This window comes from Oppia nitens, unplaced genomic scaffold (genome assembly GCF_028296485.1).
Source record: "Oppia nitens isolate AA-2021 unplaced genomic scaffold, nextdenovo-longstitch-racon4-pilon3 scaffold7_pilon_pilon_pilon, whole genome shotgun sequence".
NCBI classification, from domain to species: domain Eukaryota; kingdom Metazoa; phylum Arthropoda; class Arachnida; order Sarcoptiformes; family Oppiidae; genus Oppia; species Oppia nitens.
The window spans coordinates 217,785-240,819 of NW_026533251.1; the positions used below are offsets into that span (position 1 = coordinate 217,785).

The 23,035-nt window shown below is 26.9% G+C and overlaps 6 protein-coding genes across 6 annotated transcripts; 5 read left to right on the forward strand and 1 right to left on the reverse strand.

Annotated features, from left to right (window-relative positions):
* Window positions 1-248: 248 nt before the first annotated feature.
* On the reverse strand, window positions 249-5,935 carry LOC128963209 (pyrethroid hydrolase Ces2a-like). The gene is made up of 9 exons (XM_054309707.1): window positions 5,930-5,935; window positions 3,777-3,965; window positions 3,308-3,691; window positions 2,800-3,193; window positions 2,218-2,704; window positions 2,029-2,156; window positions 1,090-1,212; window positions 316-986; window positions 249-272 (listed from the first exon to the last, which is right to left on the reverse strand). Exons 1-9 carry the CDS (start codon window positions 5,933-5,935, stop codon window positions 249-251), a joined length of 2,406 nt encoding a protein of 801 aa, XP_054165682.1.
* Window positions 5,936-6,211: 276 nt separating this feature from the next.
* On the forward strand, window positions 6,212-8,176 carry LOC128963210 (cholinesterase 1-like). Its single transcript, XM_054309708.1, has 4 exons — window positions 6,212-6,510; window positions 6,577-6,954; window positions 7,039-7,937; window positions 8,020-8,176. Exons 1-4 carry the CDS (start codon window positions 6,226-6,228, stop codon window positions 8,174-8,176), a joined length of 1,719 nt encoding a protein of 572 aa, XP_054165683.1. The 5' UTR covers window positions 6,212-6,225.
* Window positions 8,177-9,008: 832 nt separating this feature from the next.
* On the forward strand, window positions 9,009-13,542 carry LOC128963211 (steroid 17-alpha-hydroxylase/17,20 lyase-like). The gene is made up of 7 exons (XM_054309710.1): window positions 9,009-9,174; window positions 9,267-9,443; window positions 9,522-9,618; window positions 9,710-9,874; window positions 9,962-10,063; window positions 10,151-10,873; window positions 13,497-13,542. The coding sequence occupies exons 1-7, from the start codon at window positions 9,009-9,011 to the stop codon at window positions 13,540-13,542; spliced, it is 1,476 nt and encodes a 491-aa protein (XP_054165685.1).
* Window positions 13,543-14,395: 853 nt separating this feature from the next.
* LOC128963212 (uncharacterized) lies at window positions 14,396-15,291 on the forward strand (the record flags this gene model as incomplete). The annotated part of the gene is made up of 4 exons (XM_054309711.1): window positions 14,396-14,459; window positions 14,642-14,818; window positions 14,935-15,034; window positions 15,123-15,291. Coding segments are annotated over 4 exons (510 nt in total), but the record flags the coding sequence as incomplete, so codon positions are not given.
* A 98-nt stretch (window positions 15,292-15,389) lies between these two features.
* On the forward strand, window positions 15,390-16,310 carry LOC128963213 (steroid 17-alpha-hydroxylase/17,20 lyase-like). Its single transcript, XM_054309712.1, has one exon. The coding sequence runs from the start codon at window positions 15,390-15,392 to the stop codon at window positions 16,308-16,310; it is 921 nt and encodes a 306-aa protein (XP_054165687.1).
* Window positions 16,311-17,236: 926 nt separating this feature from the next.
* On the forward strand, window positions 17,237-20,908 carry LOC128963214 (lysosomal alpha-mannosidase-like). The gene is made up of 5 exons (XM_054309713.1): window positions 17,237-17,924; window positions 17,992-18,912; window positions 19,001-19,482; window positions 19,569-20,364; window positions 20,463-20,908. The coding sequence occupies exons 1-5, from the start codon at window positions 17,237-17,239 to the stop codon at window positions 20,906-20,908; spliced, it is 3,333 nt and encodes a 1,110-aa protein (XP_054165688.1).
* Window positions 20,909-23,035: the final 2,127 nt, after the last annotated feature.

Below are 23,035 nucleotides of genomic sequence, written 5' to 3' on the forward strand. Positions count from 1 at the left end.
TGTTGGCTGTGAGGGCCAGTACGCCATCCCTTATCTGAATGCTTTGTGTATCGTTTGAATAGCAACTTTGTTGACCTAACGTTATATCATTATTAATATCTAAAATATTAATATTTATTATTATATATAATTTGTTTGATTCAAATCTCTACCTTTACATTTTTGTTGACTTGTTTGCCAATAACTAAAGGCCGACCATATATTACTCTTCAATATATTGCCATCAAATTCATCGGCAAATACTAATTTCAAATAACTACGAAACTGTTGGACTTTTTCATTGGTTAACATATTAGACATTACATGTCGACAAACATCGGTTGAAACATCATTTGTTATGACAGCCGGCGCCGTATTATTAGGTCTTGTGTTCACATTGTTATCGACCCATTGATAGACCCGTACGTAATCAACAATAAGTGCCGAACAGTTCCACTGTCTATATATATCGTCACTAAAATTACCAGATTTTTGATTGACTTGAATATAAAAAAGCAAATGAAGTGGTCTACCAAACGATTCATCAGTTTTGTTATTGTTATCATTAAAAGATTTGTTTATAGAGATGGTATGTCTCGGTATACCATCGATGAGCCATTTGAACTCATGTGGTGTCCAATCCAGAGCATAGGTGTGAAAGTCATGTATGTTTGACGAGACATTTGTATGAAATATTTGATTTAACTCAGGTATTCCGTACCAAACACTAAACTCAATTTGTTGGCCAATTTGTTCATAATCGACAATATTTACCGACGGTAGTAACCAACTAGGCATCAAAAGCATACTAACTGTTATGGCTGGCCCGGTAGGCATTGCCGCACTTAACTCAAAGCGGCCATATGACCAACTTTTATATGAACTGATTTGTGCGGTCGTATAATTTCTTTTCAACCGATAATCGTAATCATTGGCCACATATTTTGCAAACAATGTAAGAAATCCATCCATTAAATAGATATTATTGCTTACTTTACAACTGATTTCTTTTTTTAAAAAAATTATTAAATTTTATTTTAAATTTGTTTATTTTTGCTCAAATATTGATTGTAACTTTTAAATAATAATAATAATTGTTATTATAATTACCATCACATTTATCATCAAACGGATCCCAATTACTATTGATATCCCATTTTTTTGTATCAATTTTGTTGCCATTAAACTCATCATTCCATACAAGTTCTAGACGTTTATCGCCACAAACTATATCTAACAATATAATCAACAAATTTAATTGTGATATAAAATAATATGTATAATACATAATAACTAAATTAATGTATCACATTATATGCAGTAACAACTATTATTTTATTTAGAAATTTATTTAAATAAATTTGTTTATTTGTTTTTTTATTAATTAAGCACTGAAAGTATTATAACTTATATTATATAAATAAATTTATATCCTGTTGAGTCTAATTGTTTTAAAAATTGCTTATATTTATGGTTTTATTAGTACAGTATATACAGTAATATACAATATAATTATTATAATATATTAATTTTTTATATCACAACCGCTTTCCGTTACTCTCCCTTTTTATTTATTATAATATATCTATTTAAGTAAATTTATTAAATACTATTTATGGAGTTATATAACATTTATATAATTTAGAAAAATTAATTAATTAATAAAGAAAGATAAATTTATATATAATAGTTAAGACATATTTTGTTAACTAACTCAACAATATTTATTTAATGTTTTATCTTTTTAATAATTGTAATAAAATTTATTATTAAAGATTAATTATTTCATACAAATCTTAATATCTTTGAAAAGATCTTAAAGATTTTAAATTTAAATTTTTGTATTTAACTGTTTATTTATTTTATCAATTATTTTTCAAAACTTATTTTAAATTTTAATTATTTTAGCAAAATATTTACAAAATAAATATTTTATTTTCTATCTAATTATTAGTTACAACATATTATATGAATAATAAATAATCTTATATAATGAATAACAAACTAATTTTTGTTTATAAATTCAAATATAATAGTTATGCCAAATACCATCACACGTATCATTGAATAAGTTAACAAAATTATGTGATAATATATTTGGATGTAATTCCCGTATTTTCGGTAATATTGTAGGATTTTTTGGGTCAATTAATTTCGGCCAATCATCGCTTGGTTTACTAAAAATATAAATAATTTTTAAAAATATGACAACAATTTTAAAATAAATATACTAATTACCCGTATTTAGCAAAATTAGTCCACAATTTCATAACTTGCAAACTAAACTGTCTGTCTTTATCTGTATCACTATGTTTTGGATCAATAAGTGGTAAACCAAATACAAAATCAATGTCAGAATAATGTGTGACTCCATAAACTGTTTCATCGAGGTATGCCCTGCGCTGGTATGTAAGCTCATAAAAGTAGACCCTATTACTCTTAATTGTTGAGCTCCGGGCATATTGTTTAGCAAACAGATATGTCGGACATTTCATAATGATATCACCGAACAGATCGTATTCACGCCATTTCAGTGCCTCCGGACTGTTAGTGTCGACACCTTTCAGATACTGTTCACTAACGACCGTCTCATTCATGTCCTGATAGACAGCATTCATAAACTGTACGAAAGCAATGAAATCACTTTTTGTTATGTTTGGCTTTAGTAGTACTTGCATTAGGGCTGAGCCCTCATTTTTGTTGACACCCGACAATATATCTAAATCTTTAATTAAAAATTAGTTGAATTTTTATTACTAAATGTTATAAAATATTATAAAACATAAAAAAGTTTATAATAAATAAAATTAAGAAACATGCCCTTATTAAACAAATGTCGCTCAAAAGCTACCTGTGCTGAGACTGGCAACAGATCCGTATCTAACAGCGGATATATCTGTATAGTTGTATCGGTAGCGTTGATAATTTTATCGGCGCCGACCCCTCGCAGACACTGTAGCCATACTTCGACTTTGCTATCGTTGCAGCCGATACTTGTGGCTAATTGTTTGGCCACCGATAACGCCTGTGCCTTACTATATGGTGCTCTCAATTTGTTCCACATATGACCGCCACTTTGCATAATAACCCGTTTGAATAGGCCTTTAGACAGCGGTGACAGTATGTGTACCGATGCCGACCAACTACCGGCTGATTCACCGAAAATTGTGATTTGATTCCTATCGCCACCGAAACTGTGTATATTATCTCTAACCTACCAGTGTTTTTTGTATATAAGTAAACTATCAATTACTTGCAATTATAGTTAATTTAAGAAACAATTTTTGACAATTTATTAATTAAATATATATATATATAAATTATATACCCATTCCAATGCCAGTATCTGGTCATAGAAACCAACATTCCCAGGAGCGCTGTCCTCGCCAGTGTATAGATAGCCAAACGGTCCTAATCTGTAGTTTACTGACACTACAACTATATCGTGAGCCGCTAATGCACTGGCATTGTATTGGGATTGAAATATACTGCCAATGGTCAGACCGCCGCCGTATATCCAAAACATAACTGGCCGTAAACTACGATCCTGTTTGCGATCAAACATTACGTTTTTTCTTCTGGTATGCGGTGTCCATACATTTAGCACCAAACAGTCTTCACTAGTGGTAATGTTTCCCATTTTAACAAACTCAAGTGATTTGACAAACTTTTGCATACATGAGTTGCCCGGTTTGGTGCCATCGATAATGCCCTAAAAAAACAAAAGTTTTATACAACTAGTAATTGAATTAATTTTTATCATAAAATATCTATTATAACAATATTTGTACAATTACTTTAATAGGTTGTTTTAGGGACACAGGTCGGGCAAATCGTAGAGCGCCCACTGGAGGCTCGGCATACGGTATGTTTAGGAACTGGTGGACTGTCTTGTCGAGCACACGAACTGACTGTCCCTCAACCACACCTGAACTAGTTGTGACCGTATAAACAGTTTTATTATTATTATTATTGTTGTTGTGATGCTGAGGATGATTATGATGTGTATCAATATTAATAGATTTTATAGTTCTCTCTTCAATGTCATTATCATTATTACAATTATTATTAACAAAAATTTCACCAGTTATATATAATGATAAAAGTGCTAATTTTAATATCATTTTATTAATATTATTAGTATTAGTTTGCAACTTAATTAATTAAATATTAATGAAATTAATAAATAACTAAATAATATTTATTGCAAATAAACTTTTTTAAAAATACTATTATAAATCATTAAACTTTTTATAAAGTAATAATTATACAATTTGCGTGACTAATATACTTATATCTACTACTAGTAAAAGTGATTAACCGACAAATTGTCAAATACATCGACTTTTTAAAAATTATTATATAGTAGACTAGTTGCTAATGTCAAAGGTGAGACTCGTGTTAGCAATTTTTATTAAAAATTTAGATAAAATTAATTATTATTTATTAATAAAATATTTAATTTTTTTTTAATATTATACAAAAATAACCTATTACGTAAGTGAACTATTGTTTAGACGTCAAACAAAACTAAAATAAAAATATATTCATGCTTGATCATATATTAGAAAAAATCTTACAATATATTTACCTTTTATATAAAAATATATACAATATATACTGTATATATATATACAGTATAGCTTTGTATACTATATTATTATTATTATTATTATTATTATTTAGTATAATTACAAACAGAGGTTCAAGGGTGTTCATTATAAATAGCTGGTAAAAGCCGGTATAAATCTAAATAAAATATCAATAGATATAATCCATAGTAAACTGGAATTTTTTATATAATAACAATACTAATATCATAATCTATATCTTATATTATACCTACAATAATATATAACAAACTCAATGTACAAATATTACCTAGATTGAAAGTAAATATTGTAAGTGATAAATTTAATTAGAAATAAATAAATATTGTAAATATAGTTTTTAGATTAATTCAATTAAGATATCTAATATAAATTTATATATGTACTTAATATACAGCATATCGTATATTAATATATAAAATATATATCAATAACTAATAGTCCAGATCATTGTTTTGATTAGAATTATTAAATAAATCTAAAGTCTATAAATTATATATGATGTAAAAACTTCCTTGATCATATCTATTTTTTTTAAATCAAATACAAAAAAATAATATAAGATTTTTAAAAAAAATGATATTAATTTTATAGCACACAAACTAAAGCGGAACTTAATTAAAATCAGTGACAACAGTGAAAATTAAAATATAACAATAAAATAGACAAAAATTTCCAATTAAACTATTTATTAAATAGTTAATATATAATAATTTTTAATATATTCATAAATATATATATAGTAAATAATGTATTATTACAATATATTCTATAAAATGACCATGAAAACATATATATTGATGTATTGACATGACTGGGTTTTACTAGTTTTTAGCGGTAGACACATAGGAACACATATACATAGACATAGTTATACATATAGATATAGATATAGATATAAATCATTGTAATAATCTTTAAAGTACATACAATGCTATAAATACCATTATTGAAGGACATACCTAATATGTGTTACTAGACTTGTTGGGTGTGTGTTTAGAGCACACAATTTTTTGCTACAATGAATGAGACTTAATATGATTAACAAGTGATAAACAATTTCATAATTAATAAAAATAATTTTGTATAAAAATCATGTAATTATAAATATAATTTTTAATATTATATAATATTTTCAATTTACTAATAATATTTAAAAAATTGCAAAAATTAACAATAACTGTTTTATAAACTTTTTTATATCTATGATATTTATAATATTTACAAACAATATTCATAAAAAAAAGTTTATAAAATTATATTTCTAACAATTTAACAATAATTGTTTAATTTAATTATTGATTCCTGAATATACAATTAAATATAATTTATGACAATACTGTCATACTTTTATGAATCATATAATTGTTATATGATTTTAATTAAATATTGGCAAATAACATTGAAAATAATGTAAAAGTAGATAATCAAAATTATTTATACAATATTATCACTAAATGGCTTAATCGAAAAATGTACTATTAATATATAAAAAACTATTTTACTATTTTATATTAAAAAATTGAATTAAATATTATTATTGAAAATTATTAATAATATGAGTATTTTTAAGTACTTTAATAAAATAAAATAATAAATTTATTTAAATCAAAAACATGTTTACTATTATTACAGAATGTTAAAATCAAATGTTTTTTATCTATTCATATTGTTTGCTATTTTTGCCATATTATTGAAATATTATTTAAATTTATCATTAACCTCCAGTGAAAATATTGATAATAATAATAATGATTTTGATAACGATGTAATTGTACAAACTAGCACCGGTACGTTTAGAGGACAGACCCTCAATGAACTGCATAAGCGAGTCGACCAATTTTTGGCGATACCTTACGCGGAACCACCTATTGGTAGCCTTAGGTTTGCTAAGCCGGTGCCAATCAGATCAACAAACAATGTATTTAATATACTGAATATATCTTACATTTGTTGCAAAATTTAATTATAATTACTGTATGTTAAGGATGTTATTATAGATGCAACAAAAGTCGGCAAATCTTGTATACAAAATACGGTACAAAATATCGGCGAATTGCTCGATGGGGTCACGGGTCAGGTAGATGAAAGTGAGGACTGTCTAGTGTTGAACATATGGACCGCAAATCGGATCAATTATCAGAGTAATGGTCATTTACAAGCGGTTATGTTTTGGATACACGGCGGTGCATTGAGTTTGGGCTCCATATTTGACCATCTATACAACGGTAGTCTACTGGCCACACACGATGTTTTGGTAGTGTCTACCAACTATAGACTGGGACAGTTTGGTTTTCTATATGGTGGCACTGAGTCTGCACCGGGAAATGTAGGATTTTATGATCAGTTATTGGCATTAAAATGGGTATAACATTTACAAATTATATACTAATTAAGTAATTAAATTGTAAAAAAATTAATTAATGATAAATCTATATACTTTAAATAGGTTCACGAAAACATACATTTATTTGGCGGAGATAGGGATCAAATTACTATATTTGGTGAATCGGCCGGCAGTTGGTCGGTATCGGCACACATACTGTCGCCGCTATCTAAAGGCCTATTCAAACGGGCTATATTAGGCAGTGGTGCACTAGTCTTCAATAAGGACCGTCCGATACTTGACGCCAGTAATGGCATAGAAAAGTCCAGACAAACGGCAAATAAATTGAATTGTAGTGAAAAATATGGCGACAATTGGCTCGACTGTCTCCGGGATGTCGACGCCAAGCAACTGATTGAAACTGACGAAAACGGTGGCTCACTGTACATAACTTACCCGGTGTTTGGCACTGAATTTTTACCTAATCTACCGAAACAGGTCATCGACAACAAGCTGTTTGACATTAATGTCGATGTAATGTCTGGTGTTACCAGAGAGGAAGGGGTGATAATGGCTGTGATGCAGTATCACGAAATTATGGACGACCTGTTTGATCTGCAAAAGTTTCGCACAGTTGTTGATAAAGTTAATCAGGTTTTGCATAACATAGACACCAAAAAGGTGTCCGATTTATATACCAAAACCGTTGACCGTAAAAATGCCAGTCAATTGCGTCGGGCGTTTGGCGAGTTTTATGGCGATATTTTTCTGAAGTGTCCCACATATGAGTTGGCCCGTAAAATAGCGGAAACCGGTGGCCAGAGTGCAGTTTACTTTTATCAGCTTAACTATCAGAGCAAACTATTGGCACCGTTTGGGTGCGACGACAGTACCATTTGTCATGGCTCAGACCTGGACTACATATTTGGTACACCGCTTAGGGATCAAAATGCTTATACGGAAACTGACTATGATTTTAGTATGGATATCATGAAAATGTGGACTAATTTTGCTAAATATGGGTATAAATTTAGATTATTTGTTTGTTAAAATTGTATTTGTTTTGTTAATTTTTGTTATAAATATTATTTATTTATTTTTTAGTAATCCTCGCAGTTATTGGCCCAAAGTATTGGACAGTAAAACATCGGATAGTAAAACATTTAAAGTAAAATTATTGCATCCAAACAATATGAACCAGATTTTAGAGGATCCCTATAAAAGCACATGTGATATGATTTGGAAAAATTATTATTTTTAATTTTATACATAAATAAAAAAATAATAAAAATTTAAAAATTTAAAAAATTCAATATTAATGTATTTTATTTTTTATATAAACTTGTATTTTTTAATTAATTAAAGTAAAAATGTTTTATTATTTTATTCATTAGTCAAACATTGAGTATATATTAGATAAATTATTATTAAAATTATAAAATATTATTATTTGTATATACTTTATTCTTATACAATATTTGCTATTTATAATTAACAACAATATAAATAACTAAATTTAAAATTATTTTATTTATAATAATTTTTTGTAAATCATTTTTATATATTAGTATATGTTTAATTAAGATAAGTTAATTATAACAGTGTAGACATTGCTTAAATTATTTTCTATAATAGTTTTTATAGTATATTAATTTTTATTAAAAAATACCAATAATTTATGACCTTGATAAATCTTATGCATATTACTGATGTCTATAAATAAAGTCAATGAATTATAAAAGTTTTTATACAGTAAACATCGAAAAAACAATACTTTATTATTTATTTTATAACAAATAGTCATAAAATTTTTACGATTATTTACATTTTAAACTAATTTCTAAATAAATATTAAAATAATGCAATGTTGATAATTTATGCAAAAATATAAATAAATATGTTAGATTATTATAATAAATTACAATTAGCATAATAAAGTAACACTATTTTTATGACAACAAAAATACAATATAAATTTTAGTGAGTAGTATTAAAAAACTAACTAAATATTTTTATATAAATAAAAGTTAGATATTTAAAAAAAGTGTTATTTAAAAACATTATCATTATAATTGAATTAAAAATTATTGGTAATGTTTAGTGAAAATTTATTATCATTTATCTTAATAAATGAATTTAGATGGACAGTTTGTTTTATAATAATTGCTTATGTAGTTTATAAAATAACTAAACTTTATGTGCGAGTAATAAATCTACCACCCGGACCATTGCCTATACCTATATTAGGCAGTATTTTATGTATATAAATATTATTAAAGATATTTATAAAAAAATAATGTTATGTTGAATATAAATTATACAATTAAAATAATTATTATGTTTATATATAGCATTAAGAGGTATTAAACATCACTGGATCTATGAGTTCAAAAATTATAATAAAAAATATGGAAATATATTTACATTTTGGGGGGGAAATATACCAATGGTTGTAATCACTGACCCCATGTTGGCCCGAGTCTTGTTTCGTAAAAATGAAATATCTGGTCGGCCCTCAAATTTTATGAGTAAGCATTAAAGATATACTAAAAAATTATTGTAATAAAAATTATTAAAATAAAAAAACAATTAATTTGCTATTATAGCTGATATGATAAATAAAAACGGTCGCACCGATATTGTTGGTACCGATTATGGCCACACCTGGGAAACAATGAGACGGGTAACACACGCGGCTATAATGTTAGTTTATTTTTTGAATTTAATTGACACTAATCTAGAAAAATACTTAGATATATATATATATATATAATTTTTTGTTATACATAATTAGCAAATACAGTAAAACTGATCAACTAATGTATTTGTGTAGCGATTGTGTGGATAAAACAGTTAAATTAATTATTGAAAACGAGGGCTTAGATAAACCGTTTGATCCGTCAGATTATATCTTTCAATTGTTTATTAACATATTGGCTACCAGTGCTTTTGGCAATAGGTAAAGTATTACATAAACAACAAATATTAAATATTAATTTTTTAAATATACTGTAAAATATATTGTTTTTAATATTTCTATAATCAGTTATTTAATGGATGAAAAAGAGTATAAAAACTACAAATATTGTATTAAAGATTTCAGACGTGAAAACAATCTTATGATTGTATTAATACAAATCATACCATCGTTTCGTTATTTATTCAAAACTTCTGAAAACAAACAAATAGCAAATTTTGAACAATTTATTGATAATTTGAGACAAAAATTAATTAGTCATTACAGGGATTATAATGATAGTATTAGTTGTCGAAATTTTTGCGATTTACTTATTGCTGAAAAAGTGAAAACAATCCGTGACTATAAAGAGTCGGCACAATATTTGACTGATAATAACCTATCGATGGTTTTATTTGATATATTATTTGCCGGCACCGACTCATCACAGCTAACCTTTCAGTGGATGCTATTATTTTTGGTATATTATCCACATATTGATCAAAAGTTGCGCCAAGAAATTGAAACAGTAATCGGAGACAGATTGGCCACACATGAAGATAGACATCATTGTCATTATGCGATGGCTTTCATATCCGAGTCGCTGAGATTGAGAAATGTGGCCCCAATAGGACTTCCGCATAAAACACTTGAGCGCACAACAGTTGGTAAATATACTGTTCCTAAAGATACAGTTATTGCTTATCTTCAGGGAATAGTTATGATGGATGACAAGTACTGGTCAAATGCTGATAAGTTTAAACCCGAGCGCTTCCTTATTGATGGCAAGTTTAACAATACCCGTCCCATTGGTTACGTACCGTTCGGTGTGGGACGTCGTGTATGTTTGGGTGAGAAGTTGGTCATCGCTGACCTGTTTTTTGTTTTGATACGATTTCTTCAGATGACCAGTGATTATGATATAGTTTTGGACAGTAATGCGGGCATTGATCCAAATCCTAATATTGTTGATACAATAGAACCTAATAATTACAAAATATTGCTTAAACTCAAAATATAATACATTTATTTATATTTTATTTTTAATTAATATACTGTATATATAAATTAATAAGTAATAATTAAGACTAAAATAATAAAATAATTTTTAATAAGAAATATGTTTCTTAATTTCACATTTAGTTTTAATTTTAAACAATATTTGCAATTTATATTTATAAGGTAATCTAATAATGTTAAAATTGTATTTATAATTAAAATTTATTGTTAATTATGTTTTATTATTGTTTACATACAAAACAAATGTAATTTTAAATACAAAATTAATAATTGACCTTGATATACAGTAGGTTAATTATGATCAATTAATTAATTTTTTATATACTATATGTTTATACAACTTAAACTTAAAGTACTATAATTTTATACAATAATGAAATACTTTAATAAAATGTATGATTTTATAAACAAAAATTAATTTTATATTTAGAAATTAATATAGACCAGTTGAGAATGCTAGAAAGCATTGACAGATAAAGTTATTCCATAATAAGCCCGACTACTTTTTTTTGTAACTTAAATTGTGCCCAGATGCTTTAAGTATAATAACATATACAGTAGTTACAATAAATAATGTATTGCAAGTATTATTAAAAATAAAAAGTTTATAAAAATATATTTAAAAATCAGTATTAATATAATTATTAAAATTACTAAAAAAATTATATATTTTATTAAATATTTAATTAATGAAAAAACATGTTTAGCTATATTTAAGTAACGGCGAGTATTTTCAATTTCATCCTTTTTTCTGTATCTGTGTTCTATAGATTTTTTCAATACTTAATTACTAAATCAAAAACTTTAAAAAATATAATTTTGTAACGTTTATTGTTTGTTGGGTTGGTTGGTAGGGTAGGTTAGTAAAATACACAAATATAGGTAAATAACTTATTTTATTTATTATGTAATATTAAGATTATACAGTAGGGTTTTAAAGCTAAAAGTAGACTAAAAAATTGTGTGAATGTATTTTATAAGTGTGGGGTTTTTACAGTTATCCAATAGGTTGATGGATGGGGAGGGGCATAAAGTATGTTACAATTCTCCCCAGGTACAGATACATGTTTGTTCCTAAACATTTGAACATTATTTATTGTATATAGGGTATTATTATATATGTGATTGTGTGTATGTGATATATATACGTGTTTATAATATTATTATTATTTTTTATTATTTGTATTATTAATTTGTTTTTATTATTATTATTATTTTTAATTAATTTTTTTTGTTATACAATACACGTGGGTTAAGGGCTAAATCTCTCGTTTCCTAATTCTCGTTTTCTAATTATCGGATCCTATTATAGATAATGGCATTTTTGGTCATTATTTTATTGTTATATTTTAACAAAATATAGTAACAAATGATTACAAAAATAACTTACCAATTAAAAATTGTAATCTCATTTTTTGTTATTTAATGGCAATATTTTTGTTTTCTATGAATATATGATCTATAAATACTATATTAAATTCATTCAAATCAATTTTTTATAATAAATATTTTATTATTATTGTTATTATTATTCTAGGATTTTGAATTTTTATTTCTCTAACAACTTTGTTATAATTATTTTTTTATAACCTACTTTTTAAATAATTTTATAAAAAATACTTTTTTGGTATTTGCTAAATGAGACTTTAATATTATTGTCTTTAATTTCTCTAAATATTTTTATAAAATCACAGCTACTTTTAGTTTTATAATAATTTACTATTATATCTATTTTATAATATCATGGATTAACTTTACAGACTAGTCATCTAAGATAATAAAGTTCAGTATAAATAAATAAACTCAATTTTTATCATTTAATTATTAAATGACTCCGTATTACAAAACAAACTCATTTAATCAAATAATCTTATAATTATCTCTATCCTAAAATTAATCGTTTTAAAATAATTTTTTTATTTGTCCGCCATTTTGATTATGACTAAAAAACAAAAAATATTATTCTTCATTTTAATGGGTAGGTGTCATATATTTATTTGAAGCTATCCTAATGACATTTAGCCAAAAATTTTATATTATAATACAAAATAATTGTTTTTTTTAATTAGTAAATTATTATTAAATTTAATTATGTTTACTTTCATTAATTTCATATTGTTAATTTCATCTGGAATGGAACCAATAATTAAATGGTTACAAGATGATAGATTAATGAAAAATATTGTCCAAAACGTGGTAATAAATGTATTAACGATAATAAATTTTTAATTTATACAGGAAAAAAAATATCATCGAGGAAGTAGACTAGATGGCTTGTAGATTATAGGATTAATTCAATTAACATTTAATACAAAAAGAATTTAGAATTGAAATATGTCCTAATAACAAACGAAACAAAGTAAATTTGTATCAACTAATATTAAAACATGTTTTACCATGAACAACTATTATTACTGATTTATGTGGTGGATTTACTAGAAAACATGGGCTCAACACTCAAACAATAGGTAAATATCTCTAAGCTAGGTTACCGGTGCCCATATAGTATTGAAATAGTAATCTCAATGTATTGTTGACAAAAAACGATAGATGAAATTATAAAATACTTATTATTTAGTATAAAATTAATTTTTATTTTTAACAGAATCTCAATGGAGAGCTTTGAAGCGAAAGGTTGGAAGCATTCCTAAAAAATAATTAGCTAATCATTTATGTGAATATTTATGGAGACGGGAAATACAATTATCAGATTAAGACTTATTTTTTAATTTTATTAAAGTTTGTTGTAAAATTTACAATTTTTATATTGACGTAACAAATGAATTATTAGATCATAATATTGTAAAATTAAATAAATTATTATTATTTAAATTTATAAAATTAAATAAATTATTATTATTTAAATTTATAAAATTAAATAAATTATTGTTATTTAAATTTATAAAATTAATTCGAAATCTTGAACTCTATAGCTGTCAACTGTTGATGAGTTTAACAAATTATTATAATTACAAAAAACGTATTTATTCTTATATATCTATTTAATTTTAGCGCTTTAATAATTATAGTACATAAAGTATGTTTTACATAAAATTTTAATGATGAAATCATGTCCATTTTAATCAATTTATATAAATCAAAAGTAAAAATTTGAAATTTAAGTTAAAATTTATTAATATTTATGAAAAATGCCATTTTTAATGAACTATTTTTATACATATAAAACCAGACGTTTTATAACAGTTTTATTATTATTTATCTTTTGGTTAAACCATATGTCAAAAACAACTCTTATATATACATTCCAGTAAAACAAACTTTTTAAAGTTTTTTTTGAAAAACATTAATAACTTATTTTTAATTAATATCAAATACTATATAACTATTTACTTGATTTTAAAGTTATTAATTTTTAAAAAATATACTAAAAAATTACTTATAATGTCTATTTCAAGTTTACTGTCATTCAATTTATTTAGTGATTTTAAGTCAGTAATTAGTGTTATATTAATTGCTTTTATAGTTTATAAAATAACTAAATTTTATGTTCAATCCTCAATTTTACCACCTGGACCATTACCAATACCATTAATTGGCAATCTATTATGTATAATATATTTTTAATTAATCATTTTTAAAAATCAATTAATTACGTTTTAATTAATTTTTAATTATTTTTTGCACTATATATATACTGTAAATATAATATTTTTAAATTTTCTTTTTACATTAATAACTTAATTACTTATACTATTGAATATATTGTATTGTAATTATTTAATTGAAAAGCATTGAGAGGTACCAAAAATCATTGGACCGATGAATTGAAAACATATAGTAAAAAATATGGAAATATATTTACATTTTGGATGGGAAATTTGCCCATGGTATTAATCACTGACCCGTATCTGGCCAGAAATGTTTACCGTAAAAATGATTTAGCCGGACGTAGTAGTATTTATTTGTGTAAGTTTTTATTTTAGACACATTATAAAAACACATATATTTATAAATAATTTTGTTAGTTAATTAAATCTAATTAAATAATGTGATGCTAATGTTTTATACAATTTAAATTTTAGTTGATATAATAAAGGATAATGGAGGTTGTATAGATATTATTGGCGCCGATTATGGCCATACCTGGGAAGCCCTGAGACGGGTGTCACACGCGGCTGTTATGTTTGTTTATTAATTTTATAAATAAATGATTTTTACAATTTATTTATATATTATTATATTGAAATATATTTTTTAATAATATTTTTAGCAAATACGCTAAAACTGATAAACTAATGTATTTGTGTAACGATTGTGTGGATAAAACAGTTAAATTAATTATAGAAAAGGAGGGCTTAAATAAACCGTTTGATCCGTCAGATTATATCTTTCAATTGTTTATTAACATATTGGCTACCAGTGCTTTTGGTAATTGGTAAAGTGTTATTATTTTTTTATAAAGTAATTTTAATGCCAACTACCTACTAACTAAATAATATATATATATATTTGTCATTTATTTGAAATTAGTTATTCAATGAACGATAAAGACACTGAAAATTTTAAATATTGTATTAAAGGTTTTCGTCGCGAAAACAATGTTATGTATGTTTTGATGCAATTCATACCAGCCATCCGTTTCCTAAACAAAAGCTTTGCTGACAAACAAAACCAAACTTTTAAGCAATTTATAGATAATATGAAACAAAAATTTATGAATCATTACAATGAGTACGACCCGAGTGTTTGTCGCGATTTTTGCGATTCATTAATCGCCGCCAAAGAGGAAGCAATTCGGGAGTCGAAAGAGTCGGCGCCCTATTTGGCCGATAAAAGCCTAGTTATGGCTATTTTTGACTTATTCTTTGCCGGCACCGACACATCACAGTTGACTTTCCTATGGATGCTATTGTTTATGTCATACTATCCACAAACACAGAAACAATTACGACAAGAAATTGATACACAAATTGGCGACCGTTTGCCCACACATGAGGACAGACAACAGTGTCATTATGTTATGGCATTTATAACAGAAACGTTGAGATTCAGGAATGTTGCGCCAATAGGTGTTCCCCATCGAGCAGTTGTGCGTACAAAAGTTGGCGACTATACACTACAGAAAGATACAACAGTAGTCTTATTGCAATCTGTAATTATGACAGACGACAACTACTGGCCAAATGCTAATAAGTTTACACCCGAGCGCTTCCTATCCAATGGAAAGTATATCAATTCCCGTTCAAAAGCTTTCATACCTTTTGGTGTGGGACGTCGTGTATGTTTAGGCGAAAAGTTGGCCATCGCTGACCTGTTTCTTGTTTTGATACGATTTCTTCAGACGACCAATGATTATGATATAGTATTGGAAAGTCATAAGGGTTTAGATCCTAATGTTAATATTGCCGATTCATTAGAGCCCAACAAATATGAAATATCATTGAAAAGAAGGCTATAATGGATTAAATTTTATTAAACCTTTATTTAAATACATTATAATAGTAAATGTATATTAAATTAGTTTTAATGATTTTTTTTAATTCCTAAAAGTTTAAATATTTTTATTCTACAATATTTTAACAAAATTATTATATTTATGGATTGAACAATTACAGTTTAATTATTTTTATTATACTAATTAATCAGCCAATTCAATTGAAACAAATAATTATAAATTAGCTTTTAATTAAGCAAAAATACTAAATTTTGTTTATTTAGTACAATATTTAGGCTTTATTTTTATATTTTTATTAGTTATAACATATTATAATATATTTAATCATTTATTTTTTTAAATTATAAATATTTTTAATCATTTTAACTTTATTTATAACATTTGGTTTTTATAGTATTTATAGTTTCAATAATAAACATATTAGAAGAGTATTATCATTGTTTAACCTCAAAAACTTATTCACACGTGGATTTAATTTGTAAAAATAATTTTTATGTTCAAAAATATTTATATTATAAAAATGTCAAGTACTGTAGTATTTTATCAATAACTTTTAAAAATATAATATAATGTGCTAACGAGTACTGAACAAGTTTAGTATATTTATCTATATTTTTAATACTACTGTATAATAATTATTATTAATTCTCATTTAAACAATTGTTCAAATATTTATCAATTTAACCATACATTCAATAATAATAATAAGTATATATTAATTATAAAAATTAAAAACACTTAAAATTAACTTTAAAAAATATTGTACTAAAAAAGTTAAACTTGATTTGCACTAAATATATTTTTATCAAACTATAATAATTAGTTAGAGTTTAATGAGACAATTGATGATAAACTCAAATAAAAATTACAAACAGTTATATTAAATCAGAAAACTAAATGTAAAGTACATTAACTGTCAAAAACTGATAATGCAATTATCAATAATAGAAATTGTTTCGGTTGTGATTTTTTGCGTAATTATTAGCAAAATATCGGCCGACTGTGGCTACGAGTCATGCCGTAAGACATACGCTACGGATAAGCTGAACATCCATATCATAGCCCACAGTCACGATGACGTCGGTTGGGTTAAGACAGTCGACAACTATTATGCCGACGAAGTTCAACATATAATCACAAATGTGGTCAACTCGTTAGCCAAAAACCCTGACCGACGATTCACACAAGTGGAGACCTATTACTTCAACCGGTGGTGGTCCGAACAAACAGAACAGACACGCAATTTGGTCCATCAGTTGGTCAGTTCGGGTCAGTTGGCGTTTGCAAATGGCGGCTATACGGTCAACGACGAGGGCGCTGCTCATTACAATGAGATTATCGATCAGATGACGTACGGACTAAAAATTCTGGATCACCTGTTTGGCCGATGCGGTCGACCACTGATTTCGTGGCAAATTGATCCGTTCGGTGCCTCCAAAGAGATGGCCTCACTGTACGCTCAAATGGGTTTCGATGGACATGTGTTTAATAGAGGTGTCCAACCAAAAGGCGAGTTCATATGGGAAAGTAGTCCCGATTTGGGCCAAAAATCCAATATCTTTACGACTATACTTCATGATCACTATAACGCTCCCGAAGGGTTTGACTTTGAAAACGGTATTTAATAATTAAAATTTCGTAAATAAAGAAATGGTTTTTAATTAAAAAAAATTCTAAATCATAGGTAACGACATAACAACAGACAATAAGAAACAAAAAGCCGATTCTTTGGTCTCTTTGGCCAATCAGTGGAATCGCGACTTCGGTAACAGTGGACACGTGTTGATGCCATTTGGCGATGACTTTCGCTTTCAAAATGCTGACCATTATTTCTCCAATTTGGACAAACTTATTGACGCCATTCACGAGTTTCACGGCAAAGATATTCATATATTTTACTCGACACCGATGTGCTATTTGCTGGCAGTTAACCAACTAAATCGGATATATGAGACGCGCCAACGCGATTACTTTCCTTTTTGGACCGGTTTCTTTACCAGTAGGCCGTCACTGAAACGCCAGGAGCGCTGGACAAACAGTTTGCTGCAAATAGGAAAACAATTGGATGCCGTGACTCGTCTTCCGGGAGTCGATCCGTTTGTCAATGAAGGTCGTAATGAGATTGCTGTGATGACACATCACGATGCCATCACTGGCACATCGCCTCAGTGGACAGTCAATGATTACGATCAACGATTATTCAGCGCTACTGATGCCATCCGAGAAGTAGTCGATAGGACGTATGAAAAATTATTACCATTGAATAGACAGTCATCTGAGATAACAGTTCCCAAACAAATTATATGCGATAGACTTAACATAAGTCAATGTTTAGTATCCGAGACCTCAGATCAGTTGACATTACTGATCTATAATCCTATGGGACGGCCAGTTAGTCAATGGTTTCGTATACCAGTTATATCAAACACATCTGTTTATGAAATGTATGACAGCACCGGCAGCAAAGTCGATGACATACATATAGTTCCCGTATCGCAAAAAGTACTAAAAATACCAGAAAGGACTACAACTGCTAAATATGAGATAGTTTTTCGCGCAAATATAACGGCTTTAGGTTTTGTCACATATTTTGTCAAAAAATCAGGTATTGTTTAATAAACAGTATAAAAAATATTTAGTAATTTACAGTACTGTATATTATTTTTTTAAAATCTTTTTTTATTTATTATCAGAAAAATTAATAGAAAATTTAAGTAAAGTATCTGAAAATTTGCCAAAAATTACTGACAAAATTCAAATGAAAGGAAAAGGATTTACCCTTTTATTGGACTCTAAGATCGGAAACATTGAATCAATTAAATTACAAAATACTGACAAAGACTATCCGTTGCGACAGTCGTTTAAGTTTTATAAATCAAATTCAGACAACTATTATGTGTTTTGTTCGGAAGGATCGGTTAATGACATCCCGAGAGATGAGGTTAGATTAGAATCGGTATACAAAAGTGGATCAATTCATGAGGTGACACAAGTGTGGAACAGTTGGATAACGCAAACAATACGAGTCTATGAGGACCGGGAATACGCAGAACTTGAATGGATAGTCGGATCGATACCTATTGATGACAATATTGGCAAAGAAGTGATCACCAGATTTGAGACAAATTTTAAAACTAAAAATGAGTTCTTCACAGATGCTAATGGCAGACAAAATGTAAGTAATTTTTATTTTTAAATTAGTATTATTTACTTAATAATTCAACTATTTTTTTGAAAATTAATTTAATTACAAATTTTTAGGTCAAAAGAGTTCGTACATCTGAAGAAGTAAACTGTGGAAACTATAGAAATAGTATTTCCAATAATTATTATCCGGTTTACGAAAGAATTTTCATTAGAGATGTCAAACAGGATATTCAACTAACAATACTGACCGATAGAGCACAGGGAGGTTCCAGTGAAGCGGACGGACAGCTCGAGCTGATGCTTCACAGACGCCTAATTAAAGAAGTTTATGGCATTAATCTTAATGAGACCGGTGTTGATGGCAATGGACTGATAGTTCGTGGAAAACATTATCTTTTCTTTAAACCAATTAATGAATCACCAAAACTGTATCGTGATTTGGGTCGTCAACTATATTGGGAACCGTTGATCACATTTTCAACACTCAACGACAGCCAAGAGTCATATAAATCGAAATATCGGACCCAATATTCAGGTCTTACACAACCATTGCCTGAAAACGTGCATTTGTTGACACTGGAAAAGTGGTCACAAAATAAACTGCTCGTACGGTTGGAGCACATCTATCAAAAGGAGGACAACAACAGTCAACTGTCCAAACCAGTAATCATTGACTTACAGAATCTGTTCGAAGATATTGTTATCAAAGATGTCGTGGAAATGACTTTAAGTGCCAACCAATTGCTATCAGAATCGCAACAAAAAAAGTTAAAATGGATATCAAAGACATCAACAAATGATAGGCTAACGATTAATGCCATCAAAAATATTGTTGACATCAAACAGATTCAATTAATACCACAAGAGATTCGGACATTTATTATCACTGTTGATGATCACCAGCAAAGAGGTATATGATATACAGTATATTATAAATACCTAACTATTTGTTCTTATAAATTATATTCAATACTTACTATTATTTTAATTATAAATATTAATTTCCAGTTAATTGTTCCCTTCAATGGGTACCCCTAACTGATAGCAAAATACCGAGTGATGCTATTGTCGGTGGATTTGATGTCGATTCTTCACCGCTATATGTTTGTCGATATAAACACAATAATGACATAATTCCGGGGAAGGCTAACAATAAACTGGAATGTATTATCACGTCTGCGGGAAAGTCGTATAAAATTTTGACCGACTATGAGATACTTGTGGGACACGATTATGATTGGGTTCACAGACATGGCGCCGATGCTGTACCCGATCGGTCATTCATTGCCGGACATAACAGTCAGTCTACAAGTTCTATATATGTTGGCAAATGTGATCTGTTTATCGGTAATCGCGAGACACAAGTCGTAGGTAAAGTTGACCATAAGTTTTACTATGGATGGGGTGATGAAGAAAAAGCTGACTGTCCTAATCATAAAGTCATGATTTGCTAACTGAAAAGTAAAAAATCATTTTTTTTATTTTCTAATCCTAATTGTGAATTATTTTTAATTTTTATTAGTAGTGAATCAAATATTTTGTTTTTTTAAATGAAATATTCATTTTGAATAATACTATAATAAATAAATTGTACTCTAGTTATCAATTGATATTATTTATTTTGTGATTATTTGAGATATTAATATTAATACCAATAATATTAACATAAAAAATATAAATACTATTATGAAATATTTATCTTTATGGTAAATGTTTTTAAAATATTATTATGTAATTTATAATGTATGATAAATATATAACTATATAACTATATTATTAATATAATTATCACCATATATATATAGAATAAAATAAATTTTAATTATTTTTATTTATATCTTTTTTAATAAATACCAATACATGTATACTGTATAATAAAATACAAAAAGTAATAAATAATATTTTAATTATTATCTATCATAAATAAAAACAAAATAATTAAGCATCTATTAAACCAACCAATTATTTTATAAATATTATTAGTAAAACTGTTAAACTATAATACATTAATCAATATACAGTAATATTCAATAATAATAATTATATAAGTAATTATTTAAGTTTTAATTAAACGTTACAATGAATAACTTAAAATTTGTGTCACACTAATAATTTAAATAAAACTAAATTGTTAACTTTTGATAAATAAATCAATAATATAACACCTACTTCTATAATAAAATACATACAATTTTTTAACTAATAAAAAATTTAATTAATAATTTAGTAATACAATTTTTTAATAAATATTATTATGATTAATTTTTTGTAATTTATAATTATTTCTTTTAATAAAAAATAAATTAACTTTTGTATTGTAATTATTTGTTTTAACATTTCTATTTTGTATTTTAACTTTATATAAATAAAATTTTTGTTTGCAATATTTATAGAAATTTACTGTAAAATCTTTTAAATTAGTTGTTAACATAGCAATTGAAATACCAAACCATAGATTGAAAATACTGGCCATTAGACAGATATACTCTTCAAATGTCATACGATATGTAACATTATATATGGTGTCCGGTTCTGTTGGGTTTGTAAATTGCATTACAGTTAAATCGGGTTTAGTTGACTCCAGTGTATGAGTTGACGTTACATACGTATAGTCAACACAATTGATACGACCGGAGCACTTGATTTGGCAATTGGCCTCAATTGAATATATACGGGTTTCATTCAAATACCATGGCTTCAAATAGGTATCGTTAAACATATTATCCATTATATTGTGATTTCGGTAATAGAGAAATCCGTGCGGATAACCCAAACCGATCCGTTGGGACTCCACTATTATACACTCGTCTATACATTCATCAGATGTTTTGGATGCAAAACATTTTGCTGGATTGTACCTCAATTCAGGCCTTTTGATAACAATTTTATGATGACTAACAATATGATACTTGCCTTTAGTCAGCTGCACCTGTAGTTGATTTTCGAATAAGTGGTTTACATTATAAATACGTTTAGTACGCTTATGTAGTATAATATAGAGATTGTTGATTTTATTGCCCATCAACAACATTACAGTACTAAACTGTGCCATTTCAGGTGAATCAAACATTTGATCGGATTGATTGTACCACTGATGAAAATAGGTTACACAATAATCTTTGTCGCTAATTGAATAGATGTCCTGTTTATATTTACCCATTAGCATATAGTTATATAATTTGTTTGTTGGCAAATTGATTAGAAATTTTACTAACGGTGCCAAATGGTCATAATGTTTAGCCATTGGCTCACCAATCGATATGTTCATAACATAGTTATTGTAGTTATGCTTAGATAGATTTGCCGGTAATAACCAAAATAAATGTTTACTCAAACATACAGTGATTGCCGGCAATGAATCCCGTGATATTCGTTCATACATTACATCAGTGGTGGTCTCATATGATAAATATAAATGACTTATTTTCAAGATTTGATACAAACAGCCCATCAGACAAACTAAACCACTTATATATTTAAATTTCATGATTTTTACAAACATCAGTTTAAATTGTTAAAATAATATTCATGTAAAAATTGCATAAAAATATCTACTTTGCTTATTTATATTGACATTTTTT

Coding starts and splice junctions, on each gene's coding strand:
- LOC128963211 (XM_054309710.1), top strand. CDS start 9,009: ATGTTTAGTGAAAATTTATTATCATTTATCTTAATAAATGAATTTAGA. Junction 9,619..9,709: donor GTAACACACGCGGCTATAAT/GTTAGTTTATTT, acceptor ATACATAATTAG/CAAATACAGTAAAACTGATC. Junction 9,875..9,961: donor ACCAGTGCTTTTGGCAATAG/GTAAAGTATTAC, acceptor TTCTATAATCAG/TTATTTAATGGATGAAAAAG.
- LOC128963213 (XM_054309712.1), top strand. CDS start 15,390: ATGAACGATAAAGACACTGAAAATTTTAAATATTGTATTAAAGGTTTT.
- LOC128963214 (XM_054309713.1), top strand. CDS start 17,237: ATGCAATTATCAATAATAGAAATTGTTTCGGTTGTGATTTTTTGCGTA. Junction 17,925..17,991: donor AGGGTTTGACTTTGAAAACG/GTATTTAATAAT, acceptor TCTAAATCATAG/GTAACGACATAACAACAGAC. Junction 19,483..19,568: donor ATGCTAATGGCAGACAAAAT/GTAAGTAATTTT, acceptor ACAAATTTTTAG/GTCAAAAGAGTTCGTACATC.
- LOC128963210 (XM_054309708.1), top strand. CDS start 6,226: ATGTTAAAATCAAATGTTTTTTATCTATTCATATTGTTTGCTATTTTT. Junction 6,955..7,038: donor AGTTATTGGCATTAAAATGG/GTATAACATTTA, acceptor TACTTTAAATAG/GTTCACGAAAACATACATTT. Junction 7,938..8,019: donor ACTAATTTTGCTAAATATGG/GTATAAATTTAG, acceptor TTTATTTTTTAG/TAATCCTCGCAGTTATTGGC.
- LOC128963209 (XM_054309707.1), bottom strand. Junction 2,705..2,799: donor GCGACATTTGTTTAATAAGG/GCATGTTTCTTA, acceptor TTTTAATTAAAG/ATTTAGATATATTGTCGGGT. Junction 1,213..2,028: donor ATTCAATGATACGTGTGATG/GTATTTGGCATA, acceptor TTATATTGTTAG/ATATAGTTTGTGGCGATAAA.